Source organism: Notothenia rossii (genome assembly GCF_949606895.1).
Source record: "Notothenia rossii genome assembly, chromosome: 9".
NCBI lineage: Eukaryota > Metazoa > Chordata > Actinopteri > Perciformes > Nototheniidae > Notothenia > Notothenia rossii.
In genome coordinates this window covers 16,009,908-16,029,441 of record NC_136907.1, presented here as the reverse complement: position 1 = coordinate 16,029,441, position 19,534 = coordinate 16,009,908, and the positions used below count along the sequence as shown (strand labels likewise).

Sequence of the window (19,534 nt, the reverse complement as noted above, 5' to 3'; positions counted from 1 at the left end):
GTTGGGTAGCATGTTATTAATGTGCGTATTGCATTATTGTGGAATTAATTTAATTATATCCCACCTACATCCCAATTACATTTTCACAGAAAAAAGACAAGGTTGATATAAAGATGATCATTATGTATTAATCCTGCTTTAGCCTTTTTGACAAAAATGTGTTCAGCCCTGTGACATTTAAGGAGATTGTTTAGGGCCTCACATGCATGGGAGACAATTGATCAGTAATGGTAGCCTACTATCATTTTCAGCTTCTCTGCCATTCGGATGGTTTATGTTTTTAGTGATGTACTGAAGTATTCTTATAATAGACTTCATTAGCCTTATTATACTCTCCTGTAGCTATGAGCTGGCAAACAAAGACAGACAAAAGGGTTGTGCGAAATTACTTGGGCTTCAGATAACTGTTTCCACAAAGTGTCCTATTTATTTTAATGAAAATAACTAAACATGTTCCACCTACAGACAAGGCCTACTGTTCATATTGCACGCTGGTGCAGAGGAGAGTGAGAGGAGAAAAAAATACACGCCCAATTGCAATGAGCTGGCCTTGTGATGGGGCGCTTGTATTTCTGCATCATGGGAAGAAGGGATATTCAAACTGGAGGCAGAGCATCGGGGGTGGAGGTTGAATCTGGGGCAGGTTGGTGTAACACAGCCAGCCGGGAGCTGGTGTGTGTTACAACTGCGGAGAAACCTCTCCCTCTCTCCTCTCTATCTCTCCTCTCTCTCTCTCTCTCTCTCTCTCTCTCTCTCTCTCTCTCTCTCTCTCTCTCTCTCTCTCTCTCTCTCTCTCTCTCTCTCTCTCTCTCTCTCTCTCTCTCTCTCTCTCTCTCTCTGTGTGTGTGTGTGTGTGTGTGTGTCATGCATGCCTTCCAGTTCCATTGTTGCAGCACAGGCTGCAGTCAGGGGTGTGTTGCCTGGATGTGCAGACAGCCTTTGTCTCGCCTCCAAAGCTGATATTACACCAAAGGGGGTGTTTTTGGTAATACTTGGGTAGCTTGAGCCTGTAGAGGTCGTGCATCTATATTCTGAGAACAGTACCTGTATATTATTAGTCTTAAAGTAGGCCATGTCCCTATAATATGCTAAAGTGGGCCAGATTTTTCCATGGCAGGTTTTACACAGTCATTAGGGATGGACATTTTAACAACCCCCTACAGAGGTTGCCTTTTTTCTCAAGCCTTCCTTTATGGTAGAATCTAAGGATGGTTACATGCAAATGGCATGCAATTTAGGCCAAAACTCCCATATTCACAGAGTGAGGGATGCTGCAGCAGAAAGAAATAGGCTCACCACGAAAATATATGTGAACTCGCCATAGATATTTTGATATATACCTCTGTACTGTGGCAAAAACCAGAACAAAAACACTGTTTGGGTGTCCCTGTACTTAAATACAGATTAAAATAAAAAAAAGATATCAGTGGGGAGATTGTTGTAAGATTAACTTCATTCCTTTATAACCAACATAGGTATTAGACTGCATTTTAGCTGTTACCGAAGTGCAAAGTCTCATTGATAAGCAGCAATAAAGTGGCTTAACATTGACTGCTCAGTTCAGAGGGAACTATTTCATTGGCTTTCAAACATGATCTGATGACAGAGGCCATTTTATTTTGGCTTTACCAACTAAATCAGTATTTTCCCATCATATCATTGTATCCTGTATTTTTCCTACGAGTTATAATCCTTGACATAATTCCTTGTTGAGTTTATGATACTTGTGGTTACTGATGGTCATGGCAAGTGTGTTTAAATAGACATACAAATAGCAGATTGCTCTCTTATCATCACATTTGGAGGACTGATCATCCACCTTGAGTTACTAAAAAATACAACATAATAACTATATCATGGGTTTATAGTGTGCCCAACGAACTGAAAGGATTAGGAACGTTGGTTCAGTAATAAAGAAAGCAATGTCATAAACATTACTTAAATTACAACATCACCAACTGTTGTCTTCTACATCACATTCAGTATGTGCATTAATCCTCTCTGTAAATCCCTTGTGCGTCAAAACGCAATTTGAATCCTGCACAGGAATGCAGTCTCTGCCACTAACAGTGAAAACCACTATATAGAGAAGCAAAACCAGAATAGAGAGAATGCTGCTTGCTCCATCACTGGAAATCATCTGTGGTATTTCTTTATTCATGTTAAATTCAACAAGATACCAGTATTTATTGCAATACACCCCAGTAAGTAAAACAGTGGTGGTGTTATAAACCATTTACACTGCACCAACAACCTAATATCTGCTCATAACCCCGCTCCCCAGACCTTCCTTCTGTATTTCCATGCCTGCCCGTTCTATTCCAGCTGTTTCCTTACATCTGCTCTCTGCCAGTGGCTCTGTCAGATTTCTAGGCGCGGTTCCTCCTTTCTCTCATACCCACTCACAGCAGCCTCGGTGTTGTTCCAGGCCAGTACATGTCATCAGTAATCCCTCCAGCTGGAAAGAGCATCTGCGGGCATGAAACAGTGCCGGCAGACGGCGGCTCTGCACGGGAAATGAAGCCGGTTCCCCCTGTTGAATCACCACAAAACAGAGCCCCACCACACCACAGTGTGGCATCACCACGTCGCGCGGTGCAGCAAAGTGGGTTTCGAGTGCAAACAAAATACCCCGTGGCTGCCCAGGCGTTGCCGTGCGACTCACCATGGCGACCAACATACAGTTGCGATGGCAGGAAAATACAACCTCTGTTTGTTTGGTTGTGTGGGGATGTGATCTGACACACATTTCAGTCACACTCACACACTTCTCCGGGAGTTTATAATTCAACCTGGCTGGCTCAATCAGATCCATATGGAGTTTTCGTTTTCATGTTGCCTTGGTAACATGGTTACACTATACTCCAGCCCTATCACAAGAACAACATTCCAGACAAGCAGGACTTTTATATGACTCCGGCTGGCTGGCCTCCAAAGAGTAATTTAGATTGATAAGAAGCCTCATTGTTTTCACTTTTCCAGAATGTGAAAAAAAACCTTGTGCAGTTTTGGGTAAAGAGTAAATATTTTTGCTCGCTAGGCAACAGGCCTGAAGCAAAGCAACTGGTGCACATTCAGGATGACTTCCCTCTTCCACTGGTCCCCCGCCTGCCTCCCCAACGGCTCTCCCCACCCACACAAGGGTCTCGGTCAGAGCTCATGGAGGTCTCCTCTAATGTCCTCTAAGGCCCTGTTTCGTAGACACACACTTTTACAGGACTGCTTATTAAGCACTGAGGAGTGGCTACTTATAATTTGCATCCTAGTTTATGAGCTTCTCTCTCCAGTCTGGTTGGAGTGGAAAAAAGTTGTCAGCATTCAGTAGTCGTACAAGAATAACATCCTGTCTTCTATTTTAGATTATTGGCTTTTGTAGCAGAAAATGACAGCTTCCTGTGCAGCGAGAGTTGTTTTATTTGTGGATCTTTGTTCTCCCTAAGAGTTGAAAGACATGATTTTTTCTTCCACCAGTCCCGTATTCTCCCTTGTTGTGAGACATTTATAAGACAGCAGTAGAGGGATAGTGCAGAAGCAGAAAGTGAAAATACTTTTTTCCAATAAGTTAACATTTGAAAATGCATCAGAGGGGCAAAGCAGGCAGCACACACTTTACTAAACCACTTAGATTTAAAGTGTCATTAAATATTAACGTCACATGCTAGCTTTTATAAGCATTTGTGATTAACCTCAGTTGGGATGACTGCGTGACGTGTGTTAAAGCTAATCCTCCGACTGTCCGAATTGTCACCCACGCACACCCATGGAAAGGAAGATAAGTAAGAAACAATTGGGATGGATAGAGCCATAACAGTCTCTGTGTAAAGTTACTGTTTTACATTTATTTTCCATGTTACCACCATTCAGGTGGAACAAAGGCACAATTGCATTATAATTCAATTGGAAGGTGCAAACTAAATGTTTCACTTTATAACTCGGCTTCATAGCGCACATTTAGAGTTTGTCCCAGGTGGATGTTTGTTTGTACATACACAGAGCAAAACAGCAACACACAGCGACAACACAGACGTTTGAAGAGAAATTAGAGAGACTGAAGGAAAGTAAAAGACTCAAAGTTCCTAGTGAGTCCTTAGTCTACTGCCACACAGACACTCAACAACACATCTGTTGTTAGATAGCCGACTAGCTACATACCTACTGCTAATGCCTGTACATTCAATATATTGGCTGTTTTTGGCAAAGAAACACAGCACAAACTACAATGACCTCATTGTGCTTCTCATCATGGGAGGTTATTTTTCCCTTCCAAAAACTGGGCGATGTTACAGCGACATGATTGACATACGAGGACATTGTCATTGACCATGGTAGGTCAGAGCAAATCAGGATCAACATCTTGTGGGAATATTCTATCCCGTTAGCTTAGAGCAATCTTTGTGTTGTAGAATACTACACAGTGTACAAACTATTAAATTGAAGTTTTTTTAGAAAGAAAAAATATGTCAGCTCTTCATTTGACCTTGATATGCTATTTGGCAATACACAACCATCTTCCTGATGTTAATGTAGGAGCTCAACTGGTTGAAATCAATGTCCAAGTAGGATGAAGGAGAAAGAGTGCACAACAATTAACTGAAATCAATATCCATTAGGGTTAAATGGCTAGAGACTATGGTCAGATCATGTATTTGCCACATCCTGTATACACGCAAGGATGCAACATTACAAAACAAAGTAGAATATCATTTTTGCCATTACATTTTCATTGCCAAAATTAAGGCTGAAACTGTTGAGGTAACTCCAAAAACCACATGATATCACCCTGGATTTAACTTCCAAAACCCAAGTTGAGAGGGTTTCCTGGTGGTATGATTTCCAACACATGCACAGGAAGACCCATTTTACTATGTGTCATATCCCTGATTTTATTTTATTTATTGTCGAAATAAGGCTGAAATGCTGAGCTATCATTTTTTCGGAAAATATTACACAATCCTGGATACATTATGAAACAATAAACAGTCTCTTGGCACATATTGATAATCAAACCATGGCAAATTGGGGAAAAGCATACTATCACTTGTTATATTATCTATTAAATGTTGGAAGTGTAACATATTGCTGTTTGTGGTCAAATCCCATTAACACTCAGACACTTGGCAACCTTTTTGTCATAGATTCATGGAAAAGCCACAATTGAAATTCAGTCTGTATATAGTGATATATTTATGAAGTGAGATAAAGTAGGGATAATGAAAAAAACTCCTCTTAGATTATGTGTCTTTGAAAAGCTTGACAGTTTGGTGCCGCATACAGCCTTGACAAATACTACTAACACTTCAATTTAAGTTAAGTGTTTTTGAAATGTCTCGACATCTAGTTTTGGCAAAACTCACGTCCGGTATCACAGTCATAACATTTCATTATGCATGTCACTGTCGGATGCTCTAATTGAAAAAAACTGAAATCAGCAGAGTGACAGATGCTGGGATGGAATGGAAATGGAAAGCTATTGATTGTCAAATGATTGTCTCCTCTTGCATGCTGTCATGGGCTAGCGGGGAGAGTAGGCAAAAATGTGTGTGTGTGTGTGTGTGTGTGTGTGTGTGTGTGTGTGTGTGTGTGTGTGTGTGTGTGTGTGTGTGTGTGTGTGTGTGTGTGTGTGTGTGTGAGTGTGAGTGTGAGGGAGTGAAAATGCAGAGGCACTTGAGTTAGGCACCCATGCATGAGGGCACACCCCCTTGCTGCAGTACTGTAAATCAGAAACACATCTTTACATGTCTGATGCCAGCAATCCAATTTACAACTTACAATTATTAAATAACACAGAGAAAAGCAACAATTCAACAAATCTTTGAAACTGGGAACAGTGGACGTTAGGTATTTTTTACTTAGGTCATTTCTAACTTAACTAATTAATAATTCATTTCCAAGTATTGGCGACTCTGGCACTTATCATTTTAAATACTGACTTATTTTTGTATCCAAAGGGTTTATTTTATTCAGTCAGACTTCAACATCTATAAGTGTTTCCCGAAAAGAGGAGTAATGAAATCAGGCGAATGCACTCCATATTCAAATTTAAAAAACTGGATTATAAAGAAATAATCTCTGAGATTCTGTAATAGGTGACAGTTTCAGGGCTCTGCAGTATGATCTCTGCTGTGCTCCAGCCACTGATGACTGTGTGTTGTAATGTGTTGCTTCAGGGTGTGGTTTCCAGGGAAAGCTGGGCTCTGTTTCATACTACTCCATCACCATCTCCATCACACACACACTAACACAGAGACACCAGAATACACACACACATGGTGTATGATTATGAGCTCAGCAGATATTGGGTTTGAATCATTACATACAGAATCATATTGTGCTTTTTCTTCCAGTTTCTGTTGTTTGAGGGAGTGGCTGCAGTTTGTTATAGTGATGAAACACCGGGTGCACAGCCAGGCTGTAAATCACTGCACACATGTGCTGTTGGGAAAATATGGAAGTGTGTCCCTCTTAGCAGGGTGCGACCTGAGCTCTGCTGTCTCATAGTCTGTAAATGTATCACAGAGGCTATTGTCAGTGAATAACAATATTATTATTGTTTTAAAAAACGAGTTATTCCATAAAGGTGGACTTGCATTTTAGACAGACGTTTGTTTCTCCACAATGAGGCAAGTTTAATTTTGCCTTGAATGAATTGTCTTCTTGTGCAGATCATAGATATTCTTCATATTGGGCTCTAAAGAAAGATTTGACTGTAAACCAAAAAGCGTTTCACTCAAAATGGCGTGACAGAGATTTTCTACAGTTAACTGTTTGGTTTAGGAGATGAACTGTAAAAGACAGAAAAAAACAAAAGATCAAAAGCTTTAGGTGACGTCTTCAAGTATCTTTTTTTGGCCTAAGCCTATCCTATTACCCAAAGGAAATCAGCTTGAGTCGATCACTGAATCGATGAATAGACATATGGTTTAATCTCTAGACACTTTTGTCCTCTGAATTATTATTTGATCTTCACGTTGAACCAACCCTCTATCTCTGCATCCCTCCTCATCGTTCAACAGCCTGAGGTAGCTGTCCAACCAGCCAGTAATACCGGCCGCCCAGCCTCCCCTCCTTTTTAGTCTGTCTTCCTGCAGTCAACACGTCGTCATGACAACGCCCTGCTAGAGTCAGCCCTTGGTGCAGCAGCAGCAGATTCGATGTCTGACTGTGTGGCGTCATGACTACGCCCATATCACACCACATTACGAAATGTTAAGTTGAAGAGCCGATCAGATGTGACAACGCTTTGTAGTTTCATTTTAGCGCTGCAAACACACTCAGTGATAGAGATTGTTGTTTTCTAATGCAGATTATAAAATATCCTGCTTCATAAAATAATGAATTTTGGCGATTGCATTTGGATAAAAGGATCGGATATAGAAAATGACATCCCTGGCACAGTTGTTGCATAACTAAATCTGGATATACTTGGTTAAGATGTTAATCCATGATCAGTCCTTAAAAGCAGCTTCAGTTTCCTTCCAACAACAAAATGTCATCCTGCCAAATGTCACCATGAAGGACCCAGGTGATTTTACTGCAGAATGTAGGTTCAAGTTGAAGCTGCACGGTCTATCTTTATGAATACCTTCAGCTCAAATTAGATGTAATGCTCATAATTCGATCATTAAATGAGAAATGTGCGTTGCTGAAAAGTAGTTGCTGATTTTTTGAAGATTCCCAGATTCAGTCAATATTGTATAGTTGTTCAAATAATCGATATATTATTTTTTATTGGAATAAAACTAATGATTTACACCCCTGAGAACAACTATAAGTCACTGCATTGGTTATAGACATACTACACATTGTCTGTTGTGGAACAGAGCTTGATGGGGCAATGCTTTTATTTGATAGACTCTCTAAACACCAATGTAGGAGAATGTCGAAGCAAATACGGGTGACTTGCAGGGGGGCATCAAATCACGTTACTGCACAAGACCAGTGGGAGCCGGACAGGAAGACCGTCCCTCAGGGTTCATAGCTCAAGTGTACATGGTGTGTTTACATGGGACAAGACTGAGAAACATGTCTCTTCCTAGATATGAATGAGTTAGACAGGGTTCATCTCTTCAAGCTGGCAAAAAGGACATAATCTAGCAACAGAGAAATGGAAAAGCTCTGAATTATCAACAGAAATGATCTGGTTTAGTAGACTGTCCTCTAATTTGAATCGCTCACTTGAAAGTGTCTCAGACAAACTCAGTCTATCTCATTGATTTAAAATATTTGTGTTTCTTCTTGTCCCTCCCCAATCTTTCCTCTACAGAGCGAGAGGCTTCTGGTCAAAGGCGGGAGGATCGTGAATGATGACCAGTCCTTCCATGCTGATATCTACATGGAAGATGGCGTCATTAAGTAAGTCCTCCTTTCCACTCTGCCTTTATTCATTCCCATTTTATTCCATCCCCCCACTCACTATGAGGTTCTTGATCTGTTTTCTATCTTTCATTCAACTTATTTGGAATGTAATTGTTACTTCCGTCATTTAGCTGTGAGAATGCAGATTGTGGTTGAAAATGTTTTAATGTACACAAAATCCTTATTGTCCAGTTTGAGTTTTCCCAAATCAATCAAAACATTTGAGGAGATTTGCGACATCAATAGGAGTTTAAGTAAACAGCTTTCCAAAATCTTTACTATCACAGTTTATTTTAATTTGTCAGTAAATTAACCACAGAAAGTATTCATAAAAAAAACCCAACCTAAATGTAGCAGTCTAGTAACTCGCCCCGCAGAATCCGTGATCTGGAGACTTTAATGAATAAATGCATGAGCACAAGCTGCTTGATCATGCACTCTATGTCCTGCAGTCCTTTTTCCATTGGGTCAAAGACATGGTGACAACAGCCAGTCTAGTCCACAATTTCATGTGCTAATATGAGCCTGTCTTCGTCCCACCAGAAAGGGCGAGCGTAGTGTGGGCGAATTCCTCTCTGTGTCTCCCTCACTCTCATTCCCCCCAGTTCTTTTCTCACTTGATTATCCTGTTATAGGGCTTTTGTCCCCTGCTTCCCCTTAGTGAGGCAGCTCAGGGAGAGACACCCATGGAGGGCCTGGTGTTGCATAATAATCACCCAGATGCCTGCTAGACCATTGGGCTGTTGGCAAACTCACAGAGGCTTTGGCTTGTTCCCGCCTCTCTGTCCGTCTAGCACGTCCCCTCTATGAAATCTGAACAACAGGATTTTGTTTAGCAGGGGTGAAATGTTGATGGGACAATGTGCTGTGTCAAGCATGGCCGATGTTTGGGGTCAGTCATACTTAACACATTTTGAAAGTCATTTTGTGACATCCCAGATTCAGATTAAATTCATTCTCTTTGCATAGCACCAACAGTGATAGGACCAGACAAAACATATATTTTAAAGGTCCCCTATTATACTATTTTTCATCAATATATTATAGTTCTCAGTTATATACAGAACATGTCTCTGAAGTGTTTGGCTCAAAATACCAAACATATCATGCATTGTAGCATCCCTGTTTCAAAAGTGCTGATTCTGTTAATTTAGATGAAAATAAGGAGCCCCTCCCCACGCCCCTCTGTGAGGTATTTGGCTAAAAAGAACACCATGGTGCTCTAGGAGGAGATTCAGGTGATAAGGTGGGCGGGTATTACCTTGGTTGCTGATTGGCTAATGGTTACACAAGCCAAAAAATCGTTATGAAATCATAAAGTGGCCAAAATCTGATCAGCTCATTTTTAGACAGGTTTTTACATAAATGGATCAGGAGAAAAAGAGAGCGAAACCTTTTTCCTGAAACGTTCAGAATCTCTTAACGCATTAAAATGACATGAAAAGTGGATTTTGCATAATACAGTAGGTGACCTTTCAACTTTTTTTTGTGGATGTTACATCCTATCATCCAATAATTGTGACACCATCCTTTTTGTTCCACAGGCAGATCGGCGACAACCTGATCGTGCCTGGTGGGGTGAAGACCGTCGAGGCCAACGGAAAGATGGTGATCCCCGGTGGCATTGACATCCACACCCACTTCCAGATGCCGTACCGTGGAACCACAACCGTGGATGACTTTGCTCAGGGATCCAAGGCTGCTCTTGCCGGTGGCACCACCATGATCGGTAAGAGCTGTAGGAAACTGTAGTGCCCACATGAAGTTAAAGGTTAGATAGAGACTGGAGCTAAAAAGAGGAAAAAAAAGAGAAGGAGGGCTGTGACCAGAACAAAGGAAGGGAGGGGAAGCGATTTTGGTCCGCTTTTGGGCAGCTTTTCAAAAGAGGACCACACAAAAGACTGAGTGTAAGGGGGTAGGATCAGGAGAGGGGGGGCGGCTAGATTGAAACACTGCTCCCAGGGAAATACAGCACCAGTGTCTGCATGCTTCTTGTCTTTGTACAGCATGGGGGTGTATGTATGTTTCATGTAGCTAACAGTCCAGACGCTATCACGGCTAACATCCACAGTCTGATTCATACTATCAACTTATTTTGAGCCGGCTGCTGCTCTGCTGCTTGTCTGGCAGTAAGTCGCTGTGTTTAAACGGACACATTCACTAACAGACGTGCTACTGTAGTAAGCCCTTTTCAGGGGCTCCATTCATTTAGGGATTATTTTCCAGGGGGTGATGAGCGATAGAGAAAGTGAAGACTGCGTTTTATATCCGCCTGTGTGTATTGTATACTTATGTCTGTCGTCACTATCAAATTATGTTGTGTTTGTGTGACGGTGAACAAAAAAGTAGTTCATACGGTTCGCACAGTTAACGCCAGTGTTTTTTTTAAACTGCCGTTTCTAGCTTTACCCTATTAACATGCAAAGACCAGATAAGCAGATTGGCTCAGCTTTAATAAGATAAAGATGACAGTCAGCTGGTGAGCCAGCGGGCCGTTTTATTTTATTATGAGTCAAATTAAGAGGGATTTTGTGCACAGTGATACTGTTGTGCTCCATGGGGATAAACCTAAATGAATGATTTAATTTAAAACCGACAAAAGATTTTATAAAAATAAACAACACTGGCATTTATAGAATAAAACCTGTATTCACTGTATTTTTAATATACACAGTAAATTATGGAAATGTTCACACATTATAAACTGTTTTCTTGTACTTTATGTGTTGTTATTGTAATCTTATGTGCTTGAGCATATTTCTTATCAATCATTTTGATCTTATGTGAAGAATTGTCTTTGAATCTGTGACAGATAAGAGTTTTAATCAATTTAAGTTCTATATCTATTAATTTATCAATTTAAGTTCTATATCTATTAAACTATTGTAATAAAGGTTTCAGGCGGTAGGTTTGTTCTTGGAGGATTATTAGTTTTTAAATGTCCACTTAATCCTACTGCCAATAGACCAAAACTGTAACACAAGAACTCCCATATGTTTCAGTAACCAAAAGAGTGGGTGGTCCCGTTGGAAAAAATCTACTTAACTTGTGTGCCAAATTCTAATCTAACAAAAAAATGACCATGGTGACATAACAAAAACAAAAGTCTAAAAGTATCCACAGTTGGAGCTACCCCAAATTTGTCAAGGACACCAGCACCCAGACAAAGATGATGAAAATGTAATGTGGCATCTGACAAGGTCGACCCCAATGGCTGAGCGCTGCAGGAAAACACAGCTGATTATGTAAGATAAACAATCCAGGAATAAAGTAGAAACACAAGCAAAGACAAATCCTGACACCACCCTGTCACAAATGACTCTCCCCACCCCACTCACGTGTTTATCATGAATTCAATTTCACCTGCTTCTCTCCTCTCCACTTCCATCACTCCCCCCCCCCCCCACCCCCCTCCTCCAGTGGACCACGTGATCCCAGATCCCGGCTGCAGCCTGATGGAGGCCTATGACCAGTGGAGGCAGTGGGCTGATGAGAAGTCCTGCTGTGACTACTCCCTCCACGTAGACATCACCCACTGGAACGACAGCGTGAAGCAGGAAGTGGAAAGCCTCATCAAGGAGAAGGGTAGGGTGTGATGGTGTACCTTAACATCTGCGTATCAGCTTTATATCCACCTTTCAACTATTCAGGTTTCTCATGTTTGTTTCTATGTGTTGATTTCTTTGGTACAGGTGTGAACTCTTTCCAGGTCTACATGGCTTACAAGGACTACTACCAGATGAGCAACAGTGAGGTAAAATAGGCCACTTGATGTATATTTTATTTACGATAAATATTAAAGATGGGCAGAAAATCCAAAGGTCTTCTTTTGTGAATAAAAGCACAACATACAACAATTAAAGGCTTCTACACTCAGATTTAGTTGTACTTGTACAACAAAATTCCTTTTTGGTTTCAATAAAACTCTCACTTGCATCTCAGCAAGGAAACAGTCAGTAGAGACACACAGCTGACTAATTTAGGAAGATGTCCTCTTAATTTAGCTATGTAAGGGAGCTGAAGCCCTAATATTAAACGTGGAAAACGTGGAACAAAGAGTTTGTTCTAGTTATTAATGGATCTCTTCATGGAACAGGGAAATGATTACAGTGTCCAAAATCTCTTTAAAAGTAGATAAACCGTTCATATAAGTATTTTTTAGGACAGACCTATGAAATCCTTTACTTTAACATCTTCAGTTAAGTGTTTATGTTCATTTTAGCATGTGAGGCTGCACCAGAAATCCAAAACATGGGTTGACATTATCTTGGTTTCCCCCTTATCCTTTTTAAGTAATCAAATAAGAGCAATTGAGAAGGAAAAACTGCAGTCAGGAAGCATGAAAACATAGCAATAGCTTGTAGCAAAGCAGTAACACAGTGTCTAAAAAGTGCGTAAATAATGACCTTTAGTTTGTGTCCTCCATAATACACACAATATGTCCAGCTTAGTGCAAAGTTAAAGAACAACATGAATCATTTTTCTCCCTTCAAACACACTATCCTTATGTAACTCGTAGCCTGTGACGCTTGTGAGTTTGAATACTGTATGTTCATACTTTAACCTAGCTAGAAAATGTCGAAAAACAAAGTCCAGACGGTGTGAGGGAAGACTCTTCGTGTTTCTCATGCAGCCATAGCTAATTTGATCGTTTAGTGACGCGCATTAGGTAACTGAAACAGTCCAGCTTGAAAAACTGATGTCATGCAGCTCACTAAAAACTGTGGTGGGGAAACATTACAGCAACTGCAGCTCATCCCACATGAGTTTAATCTTTTCTAGAGACCAAACACAGTAATTACAGCGTGTCATGGTAGACATCATGTTAATTGTGCGCTTACTTTATATCGTGGATTGAAGGGTGACCCCCAGAAAGAAAAGGAGTGTCTTATTATTGTGCCAGGCAGGATTTGAATAATGTCACTGTACATTTGAACTTTTTCTGTGTTTTTTCTCCAGCTTTATGATATCTTTTCCTTCTTGGCTGAGAGGGGAGGCATTGCTGAGGTCCATGCTGAAAATGGCGAGATCATCGCTGAGGTAAACATAAAGATAAATACACAGACAGATACAGCTCCTCCTCCCATTTCTCCCTTACTATAACCCTCTCTTTAATTACAAAACTGATGTCCAACTCAGTGATCTGTTTTGGTTAAGTAAGATTTATTTTTAAGTTAAGTTCACTTGAGTTCACCTTTCTGGCTGAGCATTATCTCCACCACCTACACAGACTAAACACACTGCCACTGATGAGAGGGGGAATATGATTTCTGCAGGACAGTAATGTGTGGGTGTAGTTTACACAGGGCTCTGCTTTGGACAAATGAAAGTGAATGAACCGTAATAGTTGGTGGATTGAGAGGGTTGGTTATAAGTCAGAGCTCCAGACCATGCCTGGATTCTGTCACTGGGTGTGTATTTGTGTGTGTTGGCTCGGATCCATCCCAAATCCCAGATCTCTTATCCAGTCTTAAACTAGGATTTTGTGGGAGTCTGATTTACATCAGCTTTAAAAACCTAAATGTTCTAAATACCCAGATTATGTCATGACCTGATTTTACCTGAGGAGATCTAAGAGAAAGAAGCCTTGTTGAGACCTATGTGCGATAAATAATATTAGTGCTGGTACAGAGGACATGTTGTAACCAAGTTACAATCACCATGGATACATGCGGAAAACATTGACAACGTTTCTGAAAGTACAGTTCCTCTCAGGATCATCAGATGCACGCTTTAAGAAATCACTGACTTTTGCTTCCCTTTCTCCATGAGTTTACATAACTCTAGTACCATTATTTTTAACCAGCGTTCTATTTTTATAACTATGGCTCTTACAATTGGTCATGCTTACTTTCTTTAGAAATTCAAAAAAATGTAGAGGGAGTTAAAGTGGGTAAACAGTTAAATACAACTCAAGAAGGGGAGTCATTATAAGAGGTTGAAAATAACGTCATTTACTTTCTGGGCTGGGCAAAGCATGTCATCGTGAAGCACCCATGAGGACCTGACAGCTTTTTAAAGGTAGATAAAGACCCTCAACAGTCAGGTTCCCACAGTACTCTGTGTGTGGCCTGATGTAGATGATAAAACTCTTACTCATATCTTTCACACAGGCAACGAATAGAAGAAACTTCATATTATTTTGGAGTGTGACCAAGACAAATCAGCCCGAGCACTGAAACCACTGAACAATAAAAAAAAATATTACCGATGAGCTAACAGCCTCCTTTGTGCTTGTTTTTTCAACAGGAGCAGGCCCGCATGCTGCAGATGGGAATCACTGGACCGGAGGGACACGTGTTGAGCAGGCCAGAAGAGGTACGATTCCCACGCTGTATACATCTTTGCACTAATACAAATAAATGATTTTTATGATTGAAATAGTCAAGTTTTGATACTTATCCTTACCATTTTTTTTTTAGATATCACACTCACATTGTTCATGATACCGTTCTTGGACTTGCCTTCACACACATTGTTTTAATTTCACACATGTGGTTTAGAGAGAAAATTATCTGGTTTCTCCCAATTCTTGGTGCTTATGTTCCTTTAAAAAACTGTGAAATAAAAGCCACGTTCTTAACTCAGCAGCTCGTCTGCCTTTAAGTAGACTGGGACTTTCCGCCCTGTGGTGCAGCGGGGAAAAGTTGTCCCACCAGTCTCATACTTCCGTGCAGTTTAGTGGAGTCTTAGGAACAAAAATCTTCGGAAGTGAGCCGAGACCAAGATTGATTAGTGTTTTCTCTGTGTTCGGTGTCCGGTTTAGTTTTATTTTATTGCTAATCGGACCCAGGTTGAGGTTGTGGACTAGAACACAATAACACAAGTTTGGGGCATTAAGGAAACCCTCTCAACATCTGTATCTGTAATCATTGGCCCTCTACTGGCAGCTTCTTCAGCATTTTATGTTGGATGTTCTTGCTCAATCACAAAGAATATAAAATATAATTGGACATCTGAGACATCTAATATTAACAAGACATTACCCCAAAACAATTGGGTAAATAAGCATTATGCATTACGACCTCAACTCAGACTGTCTTTGGAGTTGTTTCCTAATAAAACAGACTTAAACTGCTTTTAACTCAATGTAAATAAATCCCTAGCCTCTCCAATTTGATGTTAACATTATAAGCTTCCACTTTCATTTTTGACTCCAACAATAGATTGTCTGCTGAGGTTAACATATTTGAACTCTTTTTGTAAACCACATATCCTGTCCTTTCTGTAGCTGGAGGCAGAGGCGGTGTTTCGTGCCATCACCATCGCCAGCCAAACCAACTGCCCTCTCTACGTTACCCGCGTCATGAGCAAAAGTGCTGCTGACATCATCTCACAGGCCCGGAAAAGAGGTAAACAGCTACTTTAAATGTCAACACACATTGCAAAACATATCTAAACCCGGTGTTTATATCCAAATGTGATAATCTAAAAATTATACTTTCTTGTTTTATTTAGCATGATATTTACATCCATGTGTTGTAGAAAGTTACTTTACTCATAGCATGTGAACGACGTCATCACTAACAGCAGATTAGGCAATACAAATTGGAAAATGAAGGAGCACATGTGAGAAGCCCTTAGTTCAGTGTATATTGCTTAATGCTGATCATCATTTCCGATTTATATTTGGGTATTGGCCATGTTATTTTGTGATAGCAGTGCTTTATTCCATTGTGTATTTCAGTAAATCACTAATAGAGTAGTGTTCATCTATCTCCAAATAATCTTCAATGAACGTTTCCCCTTAAAATAAAACAAAACCATCCATCCTTCCATACCTTCTCATGAATTGTTTTACATCATGTATTTCTTGTATTGTACAGCTGAAATGATGTGAAATATTGGCAGTCCAATCAATTAAAAAACATAAAGAAGCTTCTCTTAAAAATAATATAAATTTTAAAAAAAGGACATTCAGTCTGCTCATTGGTTTCTGTCTTTCTGCCTGATTTCTGAGACATTTGGAATTCTTCCCTTACCTATGCCCTTATAAGATGATTTTACTGTCCTTCCTGAAGCTGCTGATGTACACAGAGCTTGGCTCTGCTTGACATCATGAAAAAAGATGCTATTTTCAGTGGAATTTTCAGATTTGTCATTCAAGTCTTTTTTAGTGGTTGAGCTGTCACACAGACCTTTCCTCACAGCCCCAGGAAAGAGCAGAGGTGAACCGAGAAGCTGCCTGGCTCTGAGCGTTGTGAAATATACAATATTTGAGAATGGAACAGGAAAGCGTGAGAGGGAAGACAAGAAGTATGTGTGTTTGGATGTCTTTGGCGAAAGGCCACATGAGGTTTTAACAGGCTGACCTTAGAAACGACTTGAAGTCATGACATGTACACCCTTTATGGGCTCGACTCCTTTGTTTGAAACTTTTCCAAAGCATGTTTCCTTACATTTAAACCAGAAAGGACATCAGCAAGGCGTGAGAGCAAAAGGCAATGCAGAAAAACAAAGATGTTAGTGACAGGAATCCAACCGACACTCATTCATGGAAGACCAAGCTTGACCACAAGAGAATTATACAAAGGGAAATCTGTATATTGAACGATGATGTTTGACTTTTTAGAAAGGCATGGCTTATCTCCTGCAAACCCAATTGGACACACTTTGAATTTGATACTTTGAACACATTTTACCGTTATTTCTTTTCCAGGAAATGTTGTGTTTGGGGAGCCAATCACAGCCAGCCTGGGGACTGATGGGACACATTACTGGAGCAAGAACTGGGCCAAGGCGGCTTCTTTTGTTACATCACCTCCTCTTAGCCCTGATCCCACCACTCCAGACTATCTGAACACAATGCTGTCCAGGTGCGTATCACAGCTGCTCCATTTGAATTAGAGCCTCGTATGATCTGAAAACATGAGTAACAGTTTGTGCTCAAAGAAAAACCTTTTGGTTAGAGCCATATTGGAATATTTTCACACTTGTTCTGTTTGTTCTGTTTATGCTAAAGCAAATTAACGTTGTTGCTCAAATATACTTGTGTACACATATTGGGTGGTGCTGGTGTAATTCCATCATCCTAACTCTATATTTACTTGTTTCTTTGTCCCGCAGTGGAGACCTGAGCGTGACTGGCAGTGCTCACTGTACCTTCAGCGTGGCCCAGAAGGCCATCGGCAAGGATGACTTCACTCAGATTCCAGAAGGTGTTAACGGAGTTGAGGAGAGGATGAGCCTCATCTGGGATAAAGCTGTGGTGAGTCTTTTTTCATAGACTACAGAAGAGAGTGAAAGACAAAAAGATATCAAACAATGTAAAATGCAAATGAAGACTTAAACCAGAGCAAAACTCCTGTGTTCTCTTTGGCTTCTTTTATCTCTTCTTTTATGTCTTTTTACTTTTCATTCCTCTCTTTCCAACTCTTTCCCACTTTGATTCTTCGCCTTGTTGTCTTTATCATTTCCTTTTCTATCTCCACATCTGTCCTTTCCTTCACCTCTGGATACATAACTCGAGTACCATTATTTTTAACCAGCGTTCTATTTGTATAACTATGGCTTTTACAATTGATCATGCTTATTTCTTTAGTAATTTTAAAAAATGTAGAGGGAGTCAAAGTGGGCAACAGTTAAATACAACTCAAGAAGGGGTGTCATTACAAGAGGTTGAAAATAACGTCATTTACTTTCTGGCAAAGCATGTCATCGTGAAGCATCTCTCTTGTTATCACGGGATCAGCAGTACAGACACATAGAATGTAGCTTTAGACAGCCTCTGGAGTGCTGTGTTTCCTGTACTGTATAGTGATGATGGGTTTTGAAATGCTGCACTGAATCTTTTTCCTTAGGGAAGTCGCTTAAAGTCAAAGCTAGCTCCAACATTTATTTTTCTCTCTTTTGTACAACACTGATGTAGCTATTATCCTATCTGCCTCATCATTCTAAGCTTGGATGCCAGCTTTCTGAGAAGAGCAAGAGTCCTCAGATAAATTATTTCTTTAATATTATACTCTATTTTCTGATGTCAGGTTATTCGTTCTCCATTTTATCAATGGGATAAAGGAAAACAAAAGATTGTTGAACAGAAAATGACCTCCAGCCCGAGTTACATGCATCCATTTCCATCAGGGGTTAATGGATACTAAAGAATATGATAACAAGAGAAAACTATTTATGAAGAATGCTAACTATTTCCTGCGTATGCTTTTTTCCTCCCAGACTACAGGTAAGATGGACGAGAACATGTTTGTGGCAGTCACCAGCACCAACGCAGCTAAGATCCTGAACCTGTACCCTCGTAAGGGTCGGATCGCCGTGGGCTCTGATGCTGACCTGGTCATCTGGGACACAGACTCCATCCGCACCATCACTGCCAAGACACACAACTCTGTATGTTTTATTTCATGTTTTGGTTCATATCAGCTCATTATGTACATATCAGGGAAAATAACTTTAACAGAAACCCAGCATTTAGGCTTGTCTTAGTCGGCTCAGTCGGTCTTACCTGGCCAGAGTGGATTAATTCAGAGCAAGACAAGTACAGCAAGACTTTTTCTTGAGTAATGCCAATGTGATTGGCTGTATATACAGTAAATGCGTGGGTGATCAAAGAGAAAGAAAAGGAACAAGGGATAAATGAAAAAATGGATTAAAGTGTTCGATTTATTGTGGAAACAAAACAATCAAACACATGAGATAAACCGACACATGAGATACACAGAAAACAAGATAAAAGATAATTGTGTACATCTGTGTGTGTGTGTGTGTGTGTGTGTATGTGTGTGTGTGTGTGTGTGGGTGTGTGTGTGTGTGTGTGTGTGTGTGTATGTGTGTGTGTGTGTGTGTGTGTGTGTGTGTGTGTGTGTGTGTGTGTGTGTGTGTGTGTGTGTGTGTGTGTGTGTGTGTGTGTGTGTGTGTTTGTGTGTGACAGAGAAAAATAGAGTGAATAAGAGCATAAGGGAGAGAGAGAGAGAGAGAGAGAGAGAACATTTTTGAAAAGTTTCCAGAGACCTCTTAGTTCCTCTGAACGGAAATCAAATCTCAGAGGATGTTCACTACTAACAACACTCATACTGTACTCGTCACATGACTAGAACCATATCAAGTTGAGCCACACTACATATATTAACCCTCAGCCTTGACTGAAGTATGTAATAAAGTGTAAAGTAATATGGGTTATTCAAATGTACAGGACTATCCAAATACCATAACATTATTTCAGTAATGC

The 19,534-nt window shown here is 40.3% G+C and overlaps 1 protein-coding gene across 2 annotated transcripts in view; it reads left to right on the top strand.

Annotated features, from left to right (window-relative positions):
- The window catches only part of dpysl3 (dihydropyrimidinase like 3), a 28,573-nt gene that overhangs the window by 557 nt on the left and 8,482 nt on the right, over positions 1-19,534 (top strand). For both annotated transcript variants that reach the window (XM_079649767.1, XM_079649768.1), the window contains exons 2-11: positions 8,264-8,352; positions 9,900-10,084; positions 11,776-11,940; positions 12,048-12,109; positions 13,315-13,395; positions 14,605-14,673; positions 15,587-15,707; positions 17,015-17,171; positions 17,422-17,563; positions 18,526-18,696. In XM_079649767.1, coding sequence (XP_079505893.1) covers positions 8,264-8,352; positions 9,900-10,084; positions 11,776-11,940; positions 12,048-12,109; positions 13,315-13,395; positions 14,605-14,673; positions 15,587-15,707; positions 17,015-17,171; positions 17,422-17,563; positions 18,526-18,696 — 1,242 coding nt within the window. The remainder of the gene's footprint in view (positions 1-8,263; positions 8,353-9,899; positions 10,085-11,775; positions 11,941-12,047; positions 12,110-13,314; positions 13,396-14,604; positions 14,674-15,586; positions 15,708-17,014; positions 17,172-17,421; positions 17,564-18,525; positions 18,697-19,534) is intronic.